Here is a 22,102-nt window from a genome sequence, read left to right as displayed (position 1 = left end):
GTAAACTCTGTGTTGCTGGTATTCTGCATGGGATAGGGGAGGGGTATTAATGATCTGAGTACTCCATGGGAAGACCCTCAATCAGTCCTCTTTTCACTCCCCTCCTCATTCTGCCTTCAACTGTGCAAGCTGTTCTTGAATCTTGAACTTCTCTTTATTTACTTGTTCTACCTCTTAAGGGCCCCCTTCCCTTGCCTTGAAGGCAGGTGCCTAGGTGCTGGCATTTGTAGGCAAAGGGGAGAGACCTGAATACTCCATTCATTGGCTGCAATTTACTACCCCATTTTATGTCCCTTAACTGACTCTTTTCTGTGTCAGCTGCCTCCATGTCTTGAGCCTCTCCAGGTTTCTTTGATGTAAGCCAGATTTCTTTTCATTGTTATCCCATTCCAAAGTTTATTTAGATTTTCATTTCCTTCTCCCAGGCAAGTCAGTTATAATACTTCCAACTGCTTTCTGAGTTGCAAAAATCAGCTGTAATCTCTTATCCATTGAAATCTCTCTTCCCATTCCTATTGTTCCTGTATAGTATTCCCTTAATATTTTATTCATTAAAAGCTTAGTCTGATTTGCCCACATCATCACCAATTTCTTTGCCCAGTACTTTTATGCACCTCACTCCAGCATTCCTTCTAGATTTGTGTTCTCTTGAAGAACATCTCCAGTAACTTCTTCAGCAAAAGTTTTTAGTAGACTATATTTTATTTAATTTATTGGCTTGGGAATTCCAGGGTCATGTAGGTAAATTCAAAACCCAAAGCTTGGTAAAGAAAGGACAGGAGCAACAAATTCCCAGCAGATACTTTGTTCACTCCCCATCCAGATCCCATTCTGAGATAGGCAAATATTCACGCTGCCTTCTTATACTTGTGGACAAACTTATGTTGTCCTTTCAAGGCAGGTATGAATTTCCCTGCCTTATTTAGGCATTTAATTCCTGCTCTTCCATTGGCCCAAAGCGTTGTTTCCTATTCTAGAAATAATGAAAACAAACAAACAAAAACCACCTTCTCACTGGTTTCCACAATCAGTAAATAATCCCAGATGAGCTGCAGGACCAGCCTGCTGTTCACTGCTCTGGTATTCAGTTACCACTTCATTTCTAGCTCCTAGGAACTTCTCTTACTACTCATGCTCAGTTTAGTGTTAAAAACATATCTGTTATATTTTATTAAGTAGATCTAAATATTTTCAGTGGGATGTTTTCTGGTTACTTAGTCTACCTATATGATTTCTTTTTTTTTTCTCTTTTTTTTTTTTTTTTTGAGATGGAGTCTCACTCTGTTGCCCAGGCTGGAGTGTAGTGGCATGATCTCGGCTCACCGCAACTTTGGCCTTCTGGGTTCAAGCGATTTTCCTGCCTCAGCCACCTGAGTAGCTGGGATAACAGGGACGCATTACCACCCTTGGCTAATTTTTGTATTTTTAGTAGAGACGGAGTTTCGCCGTGTTGGCCAGGCTGGTCTTGAACTCCTGACCTCAGGTGATCTGCCTGCCTCGGCCTCCTAAAGCGTTACATGATTTCTTGAAGAGTATTTTAGTGGTATTTTAGAATGGATATTTGACAATTATAAGTGTTATCTACCATCTTCTGTGGAAAGTAAAATGTTATTATTTTTGAAGTAACACAAAATTACTTTTCAATGAATTCACTTAGGAATCACCTTCCTGATCATTTGCTCTATGTTTTTCTAATATTCATTTATTTTTATTAATATCGAAAAGAGATTAGGTACTATAACTAAAATAATACAGATATTTGATTCAGACTAGGATTGAAGCCTAGTTCTATCACTTATTGTCTATGTGAGCTCAGAAAACTTACTTAAACTTTTAAACTATTCACTATTGTGTAAAATAAATATGTTACTATTACTTTGAAATATATGAAATTACCATTTTTATAGGTCATAGTGGTACAATACTAGTACTTTTTTATGCTCCATACTCATGTCACTTTCATGGAATGGTGGCCTCCAAGGGTGCTTGTCACATAGTAAGAGGCCAACAGATAGCCTCTCTTCTCTTACAGAATGATTTCAATTAGAAGGAATTTCAGCACACAGAATTTTATACAATGTTGGCTATTTATAAGAATCAGATTTAGTTCTAAGTATAGCCAATTTGGGGCTAACACTGGTTTGTAGAACATAATATTTATGCAAATATGATTATTAGAACAAATTCATTATGTAATTCCATATTTGGGATTCTCCATTTATATTTTTCAAAGTTACATCAAGGATCATGGCATCTCACATCTGTTTGTTTTGTTTTTTTAATTTTTTAATTCTTTTAAACATTTTCTATAGGTGCATAATAGGTGTATATATTTATGGGATACAGGAGATGTTTTGATACAGGGATGATACGGACATCTCACATCTTATCTAGACCAAGATGTAAGATACAGACATCTCACATCTTATCTAGACCAAGATGTAAGATACAGACATCTCACATCTTATCTAGACCAAACCTCATAGGCAAAGTAACAAATTTTTCTATATTTTCTCTACAGGGTTCAAAGTTAGTATCACCACCATTACATCCCTAATAGCTTAGATAACTGGCTGTAAAACAGTACCTCAAACCCCATCTATCCCAGTCTGCATGGAGAAAACCAAGTTTTAAAGACCAAGGAAGGCGGTTACTCACTGTTAGAGCTAGCAGCTTCCCATAGGTGAGATGAGCAGGTATGTGGTCAGTCTTGGATCTCAGTGATTCCATATACCAATGCTCTGCTTCGGGAAGTTTGCTTAAACGCATATATGCTTCACCTGGAAAGAGAATTAATCATGAAGATCAAAGGGAGGATACAGCTTTTCCACATTATTTGCAACAGCATCATCATCATCATCATACTGCGTGGAATTTCAGATGCTGTGGGAAGTACTTTCATTCATGTTCTCATCTGATTCCCAAAGAAGTCATCATGATTCCCATCTTACAGATGAAAAATCATGTGTTTGGAAAATGAAGTAAAATGGCTCAAGTAAAAAATTTAATAAGTAGTAAGGCTTTGATTTTTAACATAGAACATCTGATTCCCAGACATATGTCCTTTATCATCATTTCTTTTCCTTTTTGAGAGCTATGTTTGTTCTTTATTCTTTTGTTCTTTTTTATTCATATTCATTTATTCCTTTAGAAATTCAAGTATTTATAGAATAACCAAGTGGAAAGCCTTATAAAGGAACTATAAGAAAAAAGTGTGAGATCCTATCCACAAATGACTTACCTTTTTGAGAAAGAGTAATTGAAAGAGTTAAAAATATATTTAGATTAAACACTGCTGCTAATTTCCTTAAATAAACTATTTGAATTTTATATGTTAACAAGTAAATTAAGGCCAGGATAGGGGGCTCATGCCTGTAATCCCAGCACTTAGGGAGGCCAAGGCAGGCGGATAGCTTGAGTCTAGGAGTTAGAGACCAGCCTGGGCAACATGGTGAAACTCCATCTCTGAAAAAAAATTAGGTGGGTGTGGTGGCATGCAGGTGTAGACTCAGCTACTCAGGAGGCTGAGGCAGGAGGATCACCTGAGCCGGGGAGATCAAGGCTACGGTGAGCCCTGATCGCACTACTGCACTCAAGCCTGGGTGAAAGAGTGACACCCTGTCTCAAACAAAAAAATTATTTTAATTAAATAATTAAAATTATGCTTAATAAAATTAACTAAATAAATAAAATTTACCAGTTCCATTTGGAAAATCCAATAAACAGATGACAATTATCAAGCATGCCCAGCACTACATACAACATGAGTGTGAGACATTTTGGCCATGAGTCATTACTCTAATAATATATATTTTAGCTACCAAACAGCATTTCACTAACAGCAGAGCAGGATAAAAAAGTTGGAAATAAAGCCAAAAGTATACCAGCTGCCTATGAATTATCATTCCCCTTTCCCTTATATGATTATATGGTGAACAAAATATTCAACTGATGCAAAAATTGTATTTTAAGATAATTTATATATTTAAGTTAAATATTGTAGTTTTACTAAGCACTGCAAATGTAGAGACACTATTCAGTTTCTGAGACCAAGCAGTAAACTGGTGACTTGCATTATTTTCCAGACAGACCTTTACATATAAGCATAAGTAATCACAATCATGACAGCTTTTTCTTTTAGAGGCGTAATCAGAGGCTTTTTGTAAATGAATTATCCACATTGGATGTATATTTTTTGCTTCAAAGGAAGAACTCATTCCTTTTTGTTTTAATTATATTCAACTTGTATTACTATGGTATTGTAAATACGAATATGTTTGACGAAGTGAATTGGTTTGAGTCTCTTGATCTTTTGAATGCCCCTTGCTTTGCTGGATAGTGAAAAATATTGGTGACAAATAATACATAGTATGCATAAAAATATACATTTTTACCCACTCACACATATCTATGTGTTTTTAGTTCGATGAACAATCCTTAAACTATATTATCATAAAAATGATAGTTGAAAAAGGTTTGATTTTTTTCCCTCAAAGTTTAAAACATATCTTCACTTAAGAATTTGGTGAAATTAAATTATATGTCTAAGGAAAGACAAAAGAAATACTGAAGCAAAGATGAAAGACTGGAATAAAATATACAAAAATGCTTGTAGTTGTTAAAATGATAGATTAGAAATTTTTTTTAATTTCCATAAATTTCTATAATAATTTTGTTTTTATTTTCATATCTCTATAAAAACTAACACGCTGTCAGATGGATTTTTTCTTGCCATATTGAACTAACAAATGTTTCCAAATAAAGGAAATAATAATTTGTATTAGGAAAAGTGAATCACTTCATATTAAAACACTATATATAATTTATATAACAGAAAATATACAAAAGCCCTAAAATACTGAAAAATGTACAGCAATTAATGATAAAACATATCCACATATTTATCTCTTAAATGGATTATAAAGCCAGATGGAATATGGGCCTAAATTACAGGTCCCATACAAAATCAACCTGAAATTCACTTTGGCTCTTCAAGTGCTTATAGGCCAGTTTAAAAAAGTTGTACAACCATTGTATTTAATATAGCTTCTACTTTTCATATAAAAATTTAATTGATTTTTAGAATAACAGTAGGTCTTCTGTACAGAAAGAGTGTGAAGATAACCCCAATTCCTGAGCACTTCTGAAATAGAAATCTTCATTATTTTGTTAATATTTAAAATTTATTTCAGAAAGTATACTTGCTTTTTTTTCCAAGTCAGAAAGCTATCATTATTAAAATCTATTTTAAATATTATTAATTTGCTCAATAATTAATGACTGGTCCATTTTTTTTCAGTAAGAACTTCTAAGCATCTTAATAATTTGTAAAGCTTTGAGATAAGAAAATATTTAAGGGCTATAAATGAGTAATGTAATATATCATGCATCTTGGCAAGTATATGAAAACTGATAAATAGACTACTCTGGTACCACTTATTACAACTTTGAAGAACTTCATGTAACCATTCATTGTGTCTTAATAATAACAATGATGACTATGATAATAATAATTGAGTGTTTACTATGGATTACAGTAACAAGTTACAGGTGACAAATGTCTGACTTATGTTCACCCACTCCTCTTACTCCACACATTTGGGCATGTAGAATTTTTTCTCAGCCTCCCGAAGTGGCCTTAACACATTGCCCCACTCAACCACTACCAATTGATCAAAGTAGGTTTGCAAGATGAAACAGTTTTTCAATTTCTATAATAGTTGCTTTATAAATGTATCTCATTGCTTACCAAGGAATGTCACTATTTGGATTTTAAAGATGGAAAAAATTGAGAAGCAGTGTGGCTAAATTATACACTCAAAATCATGAATATGTAACATGGCAAAACTGCAATTTAAACTCAGGACTACCTGACCTTAACTCATTGCCTTCACTAGCTAATAGAAAATAGTCATAAACTTTCCAAATCCCCAGCTCAGGTGAGAATTATGCTCTCTGTTTCTCACTCATAGAAAATCATTTTCTAGCTTGTGATACATCAGCCAGCCCATTCATTTCACTTTGCCTTGGGCTTATCTATTGAATTAAGAGAATAAGGAAGAGCAATGGTAATCTATGACTGACCTTTAAAACTGCTTTCTACGCATATGTAATTCAATTCTTAAGAGGGAAATATGTAACACTTTAGTTCTAAGTCTAGAATATGTACTTTAGTTCTAAGGCTAACTTAACACAAAAAGGGTGTATATAAATGGTAATAAAATCAAGATGCAAAACCTAAAATGCAAAAAAAAAACGATTATGGATAAATTAAATATGTTAAAAAAGGTAACTCAATAAAGATTTAAGCAACAAACACTATAAGAACAAGTACTTGCTATATTCCTGACACTGGCAAGGTTCAGAGCTTTACATTTCTCATTTCCAATCCTCGATAGAGGGTGGAATACCCATTTTATGAATGAAGACAAAGGCTCAGGAATGATTGGTGACTTGCACAAGGACAGTTAATAATCCTATCCAAAAATGATTAAATGGCTTCCCATCGCATCAAGCTGCCTGCCATATAAAATTTATTATTTACTGAGTACCTACTAACATCTTAAATATAATATTTTCTACCTTTACATTATCCCTACACTGTTATTATCAGTCTCATTTTACAAATGAACTGACTATGCTTCAGAGAGCTTAACAAACTCACTCAAGATTTAAAAAAAAAAAAAAGCAAATGTCAAATTCAGGATTCAGATTAGAGTTTTCTCTGGCTCTTTCCACTATACTATTCTACACAAATACTATCAAAAGTCTTCAGAGAGGGAATAAAACATTTAATAACTGGAAAAAGTACCATCAGTGCATTTAGTTTTAGGACAGAGTGGTATATATGGGATTCTACAAGCTTGGTTAAAGTGCTGAAATCATAAAAATTCCATAAAGGAAATGGCCACAGGAAAAGAAAGTTCAATAAATTCAATAAGGAAGGAAACGAAGACACTTGGTCGGGAATAGGACAGGAGATAAAGGTTAAGTCATATTCTCTGGTACCGTAATTTTTCTTAACTTACAATAATAGAAAAAAATGTTTATGGTGCCCAGGAGGAAAGAAACGATGACTATTTTCCTTTCTCATTCTGTAAGAAATGACATAATAAAGGTACTTTCATAAGAATGAGAAGATTTGCTGTGTGATGATAGAATGATCAGGTTCATCACCCAGATTTATTTCCATTTCACTCACAGACAAAAGGAATTTGGATGTCTCCAGGCTGGCTTCAGGCAGACATAAACCAGTTTCAGATGTAGAACAAATAATGTCACTCTCTCTCCCTAAAAAGCCCCAGGTCTAAATAACCCAGGCAAAGGCTAACTCCTTAAGGAAAGAATGTTGGGTTGTTGATGATGTAATAGTCTACATCTCACTGACTCTTATGTTTCAAATTACTGGACAGCTCCTGCTTGCAGATAAAGAATAGAGCATTTAGTGGGAATTATTATTAAGACAGTATAGAATTCCTAATTTTTAAAGAAACCTATGTGACCACTGTTAAGAAAAGAAGACAAAAGTAATTATCCCTTCCTCAACTCCTACAGTAATTGTTAAATGCTTTCTTAAAAAACTCTTGAACATATATCTTGCACATCAATCCAGGTTAACCAACATGAACAATGCATATGATGGTATACATAAAGGTTAAGTAGATTATCATTTGTTCCTACTTACAATCTAGCGACAAAGAAATAATTTATCAGTGTTCCCCAAAGTTTGCTTGTAGGTGCAAATGAAACAAAAACAACAAAAACCTTTTGAAAAATGTGGTATGTATGAATTTGATTTAATCTGTGTTAAAAATGTAGTAACATAGACATCCTGCTTCAGAATGAAGAAAAATATTAAGTGAGTGACACCTCAGATAGTAAGTGGCTATGGGCAAAATTATGACACAGATAGAGTGATGCGTACGTGACTGACATGCGGACAACAAATTGCATATGCCAAGCTATAACTCAAAAAATTATACAAGTTTTAGAACTTTCTTTATTAAAAAGCTGCCAGACAAGCTCATGGGGGGAAAAGCCTATTTTTCTAAAGGACTCACACAAATTATAATTTTTTTTTCTAGTCTCTAAAGAACAGGGACACTTACAAAATGGTCCCAACTGATTTCTAGCAGGCTTCCAGCCCCTAATACACTGAAAGCATCTCATTGCCAGTACTGTTAATTTTAGGATGCTTTGCTGGAAAAGCAGGCATTTTTATCTTAATCTACCTAATTTCTAGTCTCTCCATGGAGTTTGAGAACTTAGCTGGTTGCTAAGGTATTCATTCCATTTTTAAGTAATGCTTATTTTCCTTCTAAGATATCAGGTTTATTTTTGGTGGTTTTTATAATGAATTTATTTTATGTGCTGGTCATTTTTCTTTTAATGAGCACTTTTAGCAATTTGAAGGTTTGCTATGATAAGTTCCCTTTTATAGGTTACTTTTAATTTGTTCCTTAGGAACTAATTTGGCAACATAATTTTAAAATAAAATAAATTCACTTTAATTAATTGATTGATGAACTTGGTTTATCTACCTATTGAAATTATTCATAATTATGACCCAGCACTGAGTTATGAATTACATACCAAAATAACAAGACGGTTATAGAACATCAAGAAGATTTAAGTCAAATAAGACTACCTCAAGACATGTCATAATCAAATTCCCAAAGGTCAAAGATAAAGCAGCAAGAGAAAATAAACAAATAACATACAATGGAGCTCTAATATGTGAGGCAGCAGACTTTTCAGTGGAGGCAGGGAGGGCATGACATATTCAAAGTGCTGAAGGAAAACAAACAAACAAATTTGTATCCTAGAATAGTGGATCCAGTGAAAATATCCTTCAAACATGAAGGAGAAATAGACTGTCCCAGACAAAAGCTGAGAGATTTAATCAATACCAGACTTGTCCTACAAGAAATGCTAAAGGGAGTCCTTCAATCTGAAAGAAAATGACCTTTATAAGCAATAAGAAATCATTTGAAAGTACAAAACTCACTGGTAGTAGTAAGTATGGAGAAAAACACAGAATATTATAAAATTGCAATTGTGGTACATAATTAGGTGGTACATAATTACTCATATCTTGAGTTGAAAGATTGAAAAATGAACCAATCAAAACAAATAACTACAACAACTATTCGAGACATGCACAGTATAAGACATAAACAGAAAGAATTAAAAGTTAAAAAGCAGGAGGGTGAAATTTAAAGTGTAGAGTTATTCATTTTCTATTTTCTTGTTTATTAATCTTTTTCTCTCAGTGATAAGTTGTCATCAGTTTAAAATAATGGGTTATGAAATATTATTTGCAAGCTTCATTATAACCTCAAACTAAAATCATATAAAAGATATACAAAAAATAAAAAGCATGAAATTAAAACATACAACCAGAGAAAATCACCTTCACTAAAAGACAGGAAGGAAGTAAAGAAAGAAGACCACAAAATGACCAGCAAACAACAAAATGTCAAGAGTAAGTCATTATTTATAAATTATAATACTGAATATAAATGGACTAAATTCTCCAATAAAAACATTGAGTGGCTAAATAAAAAGAAAAAAAAAGACCTAACAATCTGTTGCATACAAGAAACACACTTTATCTATAAAGACACACATAGACTGAAAATAAAGGGATGGAAAAAGATATTCCATGCAAACGGAAAGCAAAAAAGAGCAGAAGTAGCTATACTTACACCAGACAAAACAGATTTCAAGACAAAAACTATAAAAAGAGACAAGAAGGGTCATTATATAACCATACATGTGTCAATTCAGCAAGAGGATATAACAATTGTAAATATATACGCACCCAACTCTGGAGAACCTAGATATATAAACCAAGTATTATTAGGGCTAGAGAGATAGACCCCAATACAATAATAGCTGAAGGCTTCAAATCTAATTTTCTGCATTGGGCAGACCATCCAAATAGAAAGTCAACAAAGAAAGACGACTTAATTGGTACTATAGAGCAAATGGATCTAATAGATATTTACAGAACATTTCTTGAAATGGCTGCAGAATACACATTTTTCACCGCAGCGCATGGATCATTTTCAAGAATAGACCATATAGCATGGCACATGTATACATATGTAACTAACCGGCACAATGTGCACATGTACCCTAAAACATAAAGTATAATTAAAAAAAAAAAAAAAGAATAGACCATATATTATGCCACAAAGCAGTCTTAGAAAAACTAAAAAAACCTTAAATTATATCAAGTATATTCTCTGATCACAATGGAATAAAACTAGAAATCGATAACGAGAGAAATTTTGAAAACTACACACACACACACGGAAATTAAACATACATACCAAAATAGTATTTTAGATGGATTGGTTTTGAATTCTTATTTTGCCACTAATAGCTGTATGTTTTAGAAAAATGAGTGATTTCAAAGGTCCTCAGTTTTATCATTTACAACATGAAGGGCTAAGAATAAATAACTCCATAATCTCCAAAATGGATAATCATTTGTAGGTTCACCAGTGCTCAGATATTTATATACATTCATTTCATAAAGAGGTAAAAATATCCTAGTTAGTTTAAAATATCCTGCCTCATTCTTAATTTTTAGTTGATCTATTCAAGATTGGCTGCATCTAGATCAAGTCTTGGTTATTCCATTTAATAGTTATAACTCTGTTTTCTAATTATAAACATTATACCTGTTCATTGAAGAAAGTCTGAAAGATCATAATTTTATAAGACTGAAAGAATTATATCACCCATAGATAGCCACTGGCAAATTTTGATGTTTTCTCCAAGAATTTGAATTACATATTGAAAAAAATCAATTATATAGTAAAATATTTTGCTAGTTTTAAGCATCTAGGTTCCTTCCAGTGTTTTGTTATTTTAAATAAAACTATGCCAATTTTCCCAAAATTCAGTTTTCTCATTCGAAATCAGTATTCAGTTTGTTGTCTATTCAAATTCCCCTCCCAACATTTTATGTAAGTACTGCACTTCTGCAATTATCATTGTATTTTTTAATTATCTTTTTTAAACACATCTCTTATTATAACCTCAAAATAAATGTATAGAAGGAGAATTCTTGGACTATCTTTTACACAAAATATTATTAAAGTATCTTTTATACACAAAACATTTTCTATATCATGGAGATATGTATCATTTTCTAATTATATAGTTTCATTATTAAAATGAACTATGTATTCCACATGAAATATACTTTGCTATGTGGTATGAGACAAGTATCTGATGTTATTCTTTCCCAAAGATAGTCTAGATCAACTATTATACAAATTTCCTTCCCTGACCAATATTTAATTTTACATTTATTATCTACAACAACCTTAAATAATTTGTTATTATTTCCAGGGTCTCCACTTTGTCCTATTGGTCTGGTTTTCTTTTCTCATGGGTACAATATCGCTCTAATCACCTCATCTAATATTTGAGTATCTAGTAGAACAAACAAGTCTTAACCTTTATTATTCATTAAGACTTTCTTGGCTATATTTCACTGTTTTAGAATCATTTTGTCAAGTTTTTGATAAAATTCTTTTCAGAATGTTTATTGCTATTAAATTAAAATCTATAAATAAATTTGAGAAAAAGAGAATTTTTACAAAATTGAGTTTCCCCATTTGAGAATAGTATTCAATTCTTGATTTATTCAAACTCCCTCTCCCACTTTTTATGTACTTACGGAACCTAGCTAGGTAAGCAATTATAATCTTTCTGCTACAAAACCAGACTATGAGATGCATGGAAGCAGACACACAATCTTTTATATATTTTTCTGTCTTCAACCTAAGTCCAGAAAGCTTTGGCTCCAGAGAGTCCTCGATAAATAGCTGACAAATACCTGATCACATTATGTATCTACTTGAATTTAGATGTTACATTTTTTTACTAAGTATGCCCTTGAAGAGAAATTTCCAGATAATTCTTTTTTTCTAGAACCTGCAGTCCGATGAAGCTGTATGACATAAGGGTGATTATATTAAGAGTTTAACTTGCTGTAATTTTAATCATCATTTTTTACTTCACAGTGTTAAGAAGCATTAGAAACACTACTAGAAACATTAGCGAGTCTCCCTTTTAAAAATGCATTTATGCTACAAACCTGGTGTAACTTTTAGCAGTCAAATTTTGTGAATCTTTTTATCTCCATCAAAATATTTTTGTCATCTTATTCTTATAAAAATAACACCCTCTAGTTGCCCCAGATACATTGCTTCTGATTGGAAATCCTTTAGCAGCTACAGTACAGTAGTATTGAAAGTAAAATGTAATATTATCCAAGTCTTAATTTGAGAAAAGTTAGGAAAAGATTCAATATACAACTCTTCAAGTCCTATAGCATTAAACTTAAGGGGAAACTCTTGAAGTCGGAAAGTGTAGTTTTGAAGCAAACACAGGAAAGACATGGAAAAAAATATGTGTTTCATTAAGGAATAACATCAATTGTTAAGAAGTAGGTTCAACTTCAGTGAAACTTTTACAAGTTCCTAATTTCTAATATAAGGTCATATACCAGAAACATCTGATGTTCCATCAAACTTCAACTTGAAAAAAGGCCAGAAGTCTGTGTAAATATTTCTCTATTTACAACTAGGGATCCTGAAGTTCTCCAGGCTAATCAATTTCCTTTATATTTTCAAGGAAATAAATCACTAAAATAATCAATCCACAAATGTCAAAGCCAATTCTATTAAATGCTCAGAATTTTCAAAAAGTATAGAGTGAGATTGTGTGTGTGCATGCGCACGTGTGAGTGTGGTGTGTGTGCATATTCACGAGTATGTTGGGGAGAGGTGAGGATCTTTTCCCCAAAAATATAATACTGTCTTCAGGAAAATTAAAATGGAGTCAATAAAATGGCTTAATAAAACCGAGATAATTAGTAAACACTAAAAACATGCAAAGAAGTGCTAAATAGCATTATTTTTTTTTTAAAAAAAGTTTATACCAGAGAAAGGAAAAAAGAATGCATGAATACTGTACTAGCCTGGAAAGAACAAATGAAAATAGTATTCAGAGAAACAGGAGTTGTATAGCTGCAGGAAAACGATAAAAGAAAAAGCACTCTCCTATGAGTCAAAAGAGTGTAATGGAAGCCTTTTCAACTCCACACAGATCCTTTTAGGAATACATTTCATGTGTACTCCTGAGTCAAGCACTATATCTCCATAATAGGCAATGAATAATTTATTTATATTATAAATTGCTATATTAATGTTAATTACTAAGGCATAGCACACATTGAAAAATTCATCCAACTTTTAATGAATACTTGAGAATAAGATTCTATAATAATCCACAAAAATCCCATTCCCATAATTAACATGCTGGCAAAAATAATGCAATCCGGAACAAAACTCTGCATGTTCTATTTTCATTCTTTGTTTAATTTGAATATGGCAACAGTTATTGCTTCTCAGCCTTTTGGCTAAGATCAAGTGAATATGGTGATGGCTTCTATCAGTGTAGATAAAATTAAAACTAAATGACAGCTCATTGGAAGAGTTAAATGAGATTTTTATGTAGAAAACAATTTTCCCTTACTTACTGGGAAAATCAGACTTGAGTACACAGCAAAATACATACAATTAGTAATGCACTGAATTTTCAACTTAATTTATATTTCATGCGTTAAGGCTCTGAACACAATACCCCAAAATATGGCACTTTGGCATGCTAAATGCTTTGAACGAAAAGACATTAGGCCGACAAAGCCTTCTAGTATCATGGAAACAAAGCCTTTCTGAACTCCTCCTGTTCTCCTGTCTCCCACCTCTCTGTCTTCCCTGAAACAAGTCATAGATAGATACTCTTCCCCTAAGTGAATCACAGAAATTAGAACTCTTCTCTCCCACAGCAGGGCATAAAATCTAGAAAGGTCACTCTCTCTCTCTCCCGTCTCCCTTGAAGATCCTCTTTCCAAAGGGGTGCTGCACCATACCTTGAGGGAAGGAATGCTACAAAGAGAGGCCGAAAAGAATCTGAACAGACAGGTCTTGCTGGGGTTCGCCACTCAGTGGATTACACTAGATCATACCCTTTTGTCCAATCACATTTCTACAAGGCTGTCCATGCTTCATCAAACCTATGCATGAAATAGATGATTTTCTCTAGGTCTTTCACCTTCATTTCCAAAGCCTCCTCTGTCAGGTAAAACTTTCATTAAATAAATTCATTATGCTTTTGTCAAGTTAACCTGTCTTGTTATAGGAGTCTTGGCCATGACCCTTATGATGACTGAGGATAGGTATCACATCTTTCCACCCCTACAGTTTCCTATTCTAAATATGTGCAAGAATATCTTCTCATTTCCTTGACACTGATTTTCAAGATTGTATCCTTCACACAAAATTATCTTCTTCCACATGACTATGTCTATTTCATCTAACTGATGTCATTGTCAGCATCATTTAGAAGGTTAAGATTTTGAAATCCAATTAATGAATTTTCCAGGTGTAACATAAAATCACAATTTTCTAAATAAAATCCAACCTGTATTTGCTACTGAGTAAAAGTTTTACTCCACATGTATTGTCCCAATTAAAGATTACAATGCATACTTTTTTTTTCATTTATTTATATTAAAGTCTCAGAAAACAGTTGTGTGTGTCCATGGGCGTGGGTATGTAGAGATGGAGTCTCTCCATGTTGACCAGGCTGGTCTCAAACTCCTGGGCTCAAGCAATCCTCTCACCTCAGCCTCCCATGGTGCTGGGATTACAGGCATGAGCCACTGTGCCCAGCCTTAAAACAGATTTTTTTGAACAGAACACATTGAAACTATTTGGGAATCAGAGAATAAGGAAGATATAATTAGGTATTAATTTGAGTATATTCGTACCCTTATAATTCAATTTAAATATAAAGTTTTTAAGCTTTGATCTTTTTCTTTACCACAAATCTGGCAGGAGGATGAATTAATGTAACAGGTGGGCTCTTGTGGTTTTAATAGCAATGAAATATAATCAACTGTCTCATATCATATTTCCAGGAAAGCAAGTGACATTTAGACCTACACATGATCCTTAGGCAATCCTACTATAGGCATTAAAGTGTTCAAACTCCCCGTAGGGGCTATATATCTTCTGGCCCTGGGTTTAATTGAAACTTTAAACAAAATATATTACCTACTTAATGCAGCTGAACTGGATGCTAGCCTTTGTAGTGTACAGACTAATGCCTAGCAAATTAGCGTCTGTAACCATAGTACATAATGTAGAGTTTATATACGGTGTAAAATGTAGAAAAATATATTTTAAAAACTGCACTTTTTTAAGAGAAACTTTTAGGAGAAAAAATTATAGTTTTTTGCTCATAAATTTCATATATTCATTATTTTTGATACATAGCCAAACATTCATGATTTCCTTATCTTATTGACTACATAATCTTCAAAGTATACTTCTAAAATTTCTCAAGTCTATATTTTGCCTTTCTGGACTGGCGAACTCTATATACCAGGCATTGGTCTCCTGGTTGTATCCTTTCTGATAATGGAAAAATGAAATGAAATAAAGAGACTTATCTTAAAAATTAGAGGTTCATATTCTTTTTGGATTTCATAGATTAATGACTAATCCAGTTATATGGTCATATTCATATTCGTAGGATTGCCTCATTGATTTTCAAGAGTGCCAATGGAAGCAATCATAGGAAAATCGCCAGAACTCAAAATAGGGGAAGCAGGTGGTATAAAAAGCTTAACGCTACTGGAGTGTTAATGCTTCCACACTTGAAAGATGTGAAAGTTCAAATCTCATACAGTTAAAAACCATCTCTTTCACAGTCAGCATGCTAAATGCCTTGAGCAATCCATTTAAGAACAACTAAACACAGGAGAAAACATTAAGCATGTAAACCATCATGTCAAAAATTTACTCTGAATATCCACACTTTAAATATATTCCGAAACAAGGTGAGGTAAACACATGCACATACACACACAGAAGAATCCAACAAAAATAAATGATTCAGTTAAACACAAGCCACACAGAAGGCTGAGAAAGAAACAGACTTCCTTTATGCTCCTTCTGCTGACTGAACTCACAACATAATGTACAGACCTAAAGTAGAATTTGAATTTACGAGCGAGAACATTTGCATTGTTTTCAGAAGGTGATTTGTCAGTTCTTCTCACCTAACTAATAGTTTAAAAAACTAAACATCACTTGTAGCTATTTATGACACTTAACTCTTCCATACCACAAGTTTCTTTCTCAAAAATACAATTCTAAAATTCACACAAGCTTTTTATACAAAAAATTGCTCTAATAAATTCACTTTTGTTTCCTATTCATTGTTTTTCTTCCTCGTTCTCTGTGAACAGCCCAATAAACTTGGGAAAATATCTCATAATTAAAGAGCTACTGTAAAGAATTAAAAATTAAATCAAAATGTTCCTCTTTATTGAAGATATGGGAAAAAACATTTTCTCAATTTCAAATCTGTGTAAGTAAAAGGTTTATTAGATGAAGGATGATGGAGGAAAATACATTTTCCAATATTGAGCTGGGACTGAAAACTAAAAGGGATATATAAAACAAGAGATTATCATAAGAGAATCAGAACAGTATGATGAAAATAAAGGCAAATAAGTTAATAAAAAGCAATGGGCCATTATCACACATTTCTCCTGGAAAAAAGAATCTCTCCCTAAGATAAATGCATATTGCTCATCATAAACACACTTTTCAGAGAACAGGAAATTATGAATATGTATTTCTTAAGTATCACATAAGAAATTAAAAAGGTTGAGTTTCTCTTGTTTGTTTTCTTTGGTCTAGTCAACATAGCATAGCCTATATAGCTACAGACAAAATATTTTCAAGGTTAGAGTAATAGTATTCCATTTTATTTATAGGCATTTAATTATTACAGAGAGGCCCTAAAGAGCTCTGGACCAACTGTGAAATCTCCCAGAAAGTTCTTTGAGAGAAGGAACTAGATTAACTATTTACATTTCATATGTCTGCTGCCTCTGTGCTGTCCCAGCACTTATGACTTAATTTTTTTTTTTTTTTTTTTGCATACAGAGGTTATTCTAAACAGTTATTATAGACTGAAATGACAAGACAGTTACCCTAGGCTCTCTCTTACTCCGTATAATACATTATGCCCTTTTGTTCTCGAGATATATTACCATGATGAAATGATGTAAATTGCTTGTATAATTAAACCCAACAATTACTCTGCATTGAGAAAGCCAAATCATTTTATTTTAAATAGTAAATAGGCTTAAAACGACCTCTGGGATTGGAAGAGCTCAAACAGATAAAAATAATTGGACACTGCAGCCTAATTTAGTTTCCTATAATCCCTTAGGATTATTCAAAAGCAATGCTTAAGTAGAGATAATAGGAGTAAGAAACAATTATAAAAAAAGAAAAGAGAAACTGAGGGTGTTCAGAAATCATCCTGCATTAAAAAAATTTTAAATATCCAGTATATTCAATGTACTTTGCAGCTGTTTTATTCTTTATAGTAAAACTGTAGAGGTTTTTATATATTTAATTTTTGCTAATTTTTAAGTGCAAAGGAAAACTATTTTGACATAGTAAAAAATATGATAGTTTAGGTAACACAGAAGGACTAAGCAGAAAAAGCATTTGGATTTAAGTCAAGAGACTATACTCCTGGTTCTAATACAAACTGTAAATCTAAACTTTGTAAGATTTGGGGGAGTGCTAATTTTTATCTTATTAAAGAGATTATTTTATAAGGGTTTTTAAGATATGAGTCTTCCATCTTTAACATTCTATGATTCTAAAATACATCTGTAACTTCAGAAGAAGAGAAATTGAGATCCAATAAGTGCCTCTGAGCAATAGAATACAGAATAATTTTGGTTAGGTCTAGATGAAAAATAAATCTTGACAGAAAAAGAAAAAAACTCTAACCTACATAGGACAATCTTAATTTGGAGGAAGCACTCTATTAATGAAACCAAGTTAGGTTAATATAGCTAATGGTAAGAGAAGGATTTTGACTGCAGTTACTGAGAGAAAAAGGGAAGTGAGCCTGGAGAGAAAATACAGTAATTCCAAATAGGATAGAACTAAACAGAATCTCCACTGAACTGTGGTGACTACCAAGGCCATAATGATGACAAAAATCTTGTCTATGAAGTAGTCATATCCACATTGCTAAATACAAAAACAGTGACAGAGAATACAATCAACTTTTGGAGTTTAAAAGCCTAAGGAAATGATGATAATTACAATGGAAAGTCCCGTTATAAAACACTTACTAGGTTAAGTAGTTGGACCAATATGTTTTACCTTTTTTATCACTTTAATCAATCCTCACGCTGATAGTACTATTACCAAAATCTTATAAAAGGGAAACTGAGGCTTCTTTTAAGTAATTTGCCCAAGGATGCTCAGGGAGAAAGTATCAAAGCCATAATTTGAACTGAGGGTATCTGACTTCAGGGACTACCTTATGGTGAATCTCAATTTAATCTAACCTGTTTTCTCAAGTGGAAATGAGGTCCACAGAATTAAGTCACACAACTGGCTAGGAGCAATTTAACACATATTTTGTGATTTGTTCTCTTAATATTTCATGTATTCTCATATCTTCCTAATTATATGCACCTAAGTAAAATTTTAGCTTTTGTTTATAAAATACTATTTATTATCTGTTTATGTTTTTTATGTATGTTTGTAATTCACCTAATTCAGGATGGGAAGGTGTCCTCGATTATTGTTACTCAAACATCTTGGTCCTATGAAATTGAAGAGGATAAATGAGAATAGGCTTTTAAACATTTAAAAAAACTACTTATAGGCTGCCATAATAAAATAAATGAATAGTTTTAAAATATGGAAAATTTAAGTTGGGGAATTAATCAAACTTGTTATTTTCTATTAATACAGAAATAGGAAAAACACATTCACTTAGCATTCAGGATAAGTCGATTGGCATGTGGCATAAGGTATATAGCATGTTTTTCATAAAATGTTCAAGGGGAGATTAAAATCAAAGTACTAGAGTGTTTTTTAACAAAAGCAACTGCAGTGAATTTAGTACTACACTAATAATCACATTAAAATATAATTGTATTTTTTCACGCACACTCCTTTATTTCTCCTAACCTCTAAACAAAAGAAAAAATAGAATGGGAAAAAAATATAATGCTTGTATATCTATACACAAGTGCTTGGGGGTAGTGGTTGTGAAGGGGTAAATGACACATGAGAAAAATGAACACTCACAGGCTAAATCTAGCCAGACATTATAATCCTTCACTGATCCCTAAAGGGCACTAATAATATGTAAATGTGTGAATTAGAAAACACATTCAAGGCTGTTGATAAACTTGATAGGATAATCAGCACACGCTGACAGACTAATGAAACTGATTAACTGATAGGGCAGCTTATCTCCTGGGTCATTTTTTTTCTTGTCAAATGGAGGCTAATCAAAATGTATTAGGAGCTAGAGCCAACACTTGGGGTATTTAACCCATTTTGATTAGGAAGTGAATTCACTCTCTGAGAAAATTATAGTTTCCCGAATAACTGAAACTATAAAACTTGATTGGCTAACAGACCTTCACATAAAATTAAATAGAAGGCAGCCACCATAATCGTAGAAAAAATCTGGAATGTTAAATATTAAGACCCTCCCTTTAAAAATTGTTAGGGTGCTTTTCAGAGTCTGGACAAAGCAACCATCTCCTTCTCTAATGGAAAATGAGACAAAAGATTAAGCAATAACCCCCAGGGACACACTTATCTTTTGCTGCCTGTGTGAGCTGAGCATCTGTGTAACCATATGAGAGACAGATCCCAAGGTACTGGCTGAATTTGCAAATTTATTCACATAAAATAATTGAATGAATTTCTGAAATAGCTAACTCTAGTGGACATCATCACCACTTTCCATTAACAACAACAACAAAATACTACATGCAGTCTGTTGCCAAGAATCTTAGACACCTATCCTAATTTGAAATAAAATGTCTTATTTGATAAGTGAGGAAAACTGGGAATAAGGCCTTGGAAGCACTAGAATTAAGAATAAAATAGAAAGTTAAACCAAAGCTAGAGAAAGCAACTCTTTCAGCATTTATTTTGACACAAAAACATCTACCATTAAAATAAAAAAGTTAATTCAACTCATAAATCTACATATCCTAAGCACATGCTTTATGGACACGTATATTTTATTCATATAGACAGATTGATGGTGAAATGCTGAATAATAAAAGGCATTGTTTTAATTTATAAAAATTTAATGGCAAGAATATATTTAATGAAGCTAAATTTTACCTTTTAGTAATTATACTAAAGAGGAAAAAAGTGACAATTAAAAAACACTCCAGTGTGCTGTTTAATATGATATTCAATCACTCCACAGGCAAATTGAGGGTGAGATTCCCAGAGACATGGAATAAATATTTTAACCTCTCCCAAATAATTTTATTTTTCTGTTTACTGTCTAGTACTCCAGCCTATCTCTAAACTATTTCTAAATGTTCTGTCCTTTGTAAAAAAGAGAACGTGAGTGTTCTTACCAGGTGTGTATTTTGTAGTTTGGGAGAGGTTTGGGATTTTTTTCTGTGCTCAAGACATATAGCTACTATTAAATTCCTCAAATATAGAATGTAGAAGTGTACAATAATCCTGGAGATTATATAGTCTAATCTCATTTATTTTATATGCATGAGAGAGGACTAGAAATATTAAACAACTTAAGCAGGTTTAATGAAAAGGGAAAATCTGACTTTACAATTTATGCTTTGGAAAAAAAGAAATATTTGATTTGAGGACAAAATGCTTCTCTTCTCTTTATTATCTCCAAGCAGCAATATTAATTAGTCATTAGGCCACCTTACTTTGGGGATTTTTTTCCAAGTGTCATATGCTGAATATGTGGTTTGCAGTTGTAACCATCATCAAACAGCTGTAGTAACAATTTACTACAAGGCAGACAAGGATCAATCACAGATGATAGATATTTTATTATAATTTCTCATTCTTGACCTCTTATACTCAGAAAAATCCATGGCCTAGATTTACATACTTTCTGATTAATAAGAATTAGGCAATTTTTCAACATAAAACATAGAATAATTGTTGTAGCATATCTATTGTCTGCATAATCTTGTTTTTATTATTAATATTACTCTGAATTTAAAATTAAATTTTAATAAAAATTATGAATTTGATACTTACTAAAATTAATGTATACTTTATTACTATTATTGAAAAATTACATATATATAGCTTATTTATTTCTACAGTCTCTAGAATCTAGCTAATATTCCATACCCAGATGTTTTTGAGAGTCCCTTGCAATAATTCTGGGATATGACCAAGGTGTTGGGAATCGCTGCTTTAATGCATTTATTTGTCATGTCAGAATAAATATGCTCTGTCAGAATTTGAGTATGATGCCAGATTGTGAACGTTTCTTTTGTGAGGATTAATATGATTTATTAGAATTCCATTAAACACGAACATGGGTTCCTGTTTCTCCACAGGTCCCTGAAATATCAATTTAAAAGTGTTAATATTTTACTTACCCATCATGTTGTACAAGCTCTGTGGGGCAAACTGCCTTGGCATTTTCTGAATTGCTTCCTTGTATACACTAAGGGCTTCCTAATTTATAAAACAAAAAAATAGATAAATCATCAATAAAGTGCAGGGATCGTCATTGAAAATAAGATAATAACTTTCTTCCAAAGTTAAAACCATCCACTGCTATTTCTAAATGGTTCACTAGAGGAAAATAATTGAACTGTCCTTTTGTGGCATACTATCTCAATTCCACCAATGAAAACACTCAGCCCAGTCAGTGAAGAATGCCATAGCTTAACGAGGCATCGAATGTTAGCAATGCTCTTTTAATACAAATTTTCTAGTTCATGCAGATTACTCAACTAAAAAACCAAAAAAACTATATATATATACATATTTGAAAGTTACCCATTAGTCATCTAAAGTGCATAATTACTTTAAGTCAGGAAACCTGGTAGGATCTAATATAATGTCAGCTAACAAATCTTCCAGCTCTTGAAACCCACAGAAATTACTAAATGCAATTATTTTAAAAGTTGTATCTTCATACTTATAGT

At 32.6% G+C, this 22,102-nt stretch overlaps 1 protein-coding gene across 2 annotated transcripts in view; it reads right to left on the bottom strand.

Moving 5' to 3' along the window:
* Positions 1 to 22,102, bottom strand: part of TMTC2 (transmembrane O-mannosyltransferase targeting cadherins 2) — a 446,864-nt gene that overhangs the window by 149,046 nt on the left and 275,716 nt on the right. For both annotated transcript variants that reach the window (XM_016923925.4, XM_016923926.4), the window contains 2 exons: positions 21,548 to 21,626; positions 2,659 to 2,780 (listed from right to left, as the gene is read on the bottom strand). In XM_016923925.4, the coding sequence (XP_016779414.2) occupies positions 2,659 to 2,780; positions 21,548 to 21,626 (201 nt within the window). The remainder of the gene's footprint in view (positions 1 to 2,658; positions 2,781 to 21,547; positions 21,627 to 22,102) is intronic.

This window comes from Pan troglodytes, chromosome 10 (assembly GCF_028858775.2).
Source record: "Pan troglodytes isolate AG18354 chromosome 10, NHGRI_mPanTro3-v2.0_pri, whole genome shotgun sequence".
NCBI lineage: Eukaryota > Metazoa > Chordata > Mammalia > Primates > Hominidae > Pan > Pan troglodytes.
The sequence above is the reverse complement of the archived record's forward strand: the minus strand, read 5'-3'. Positions and strand labels throughout refer to the sequence as shown.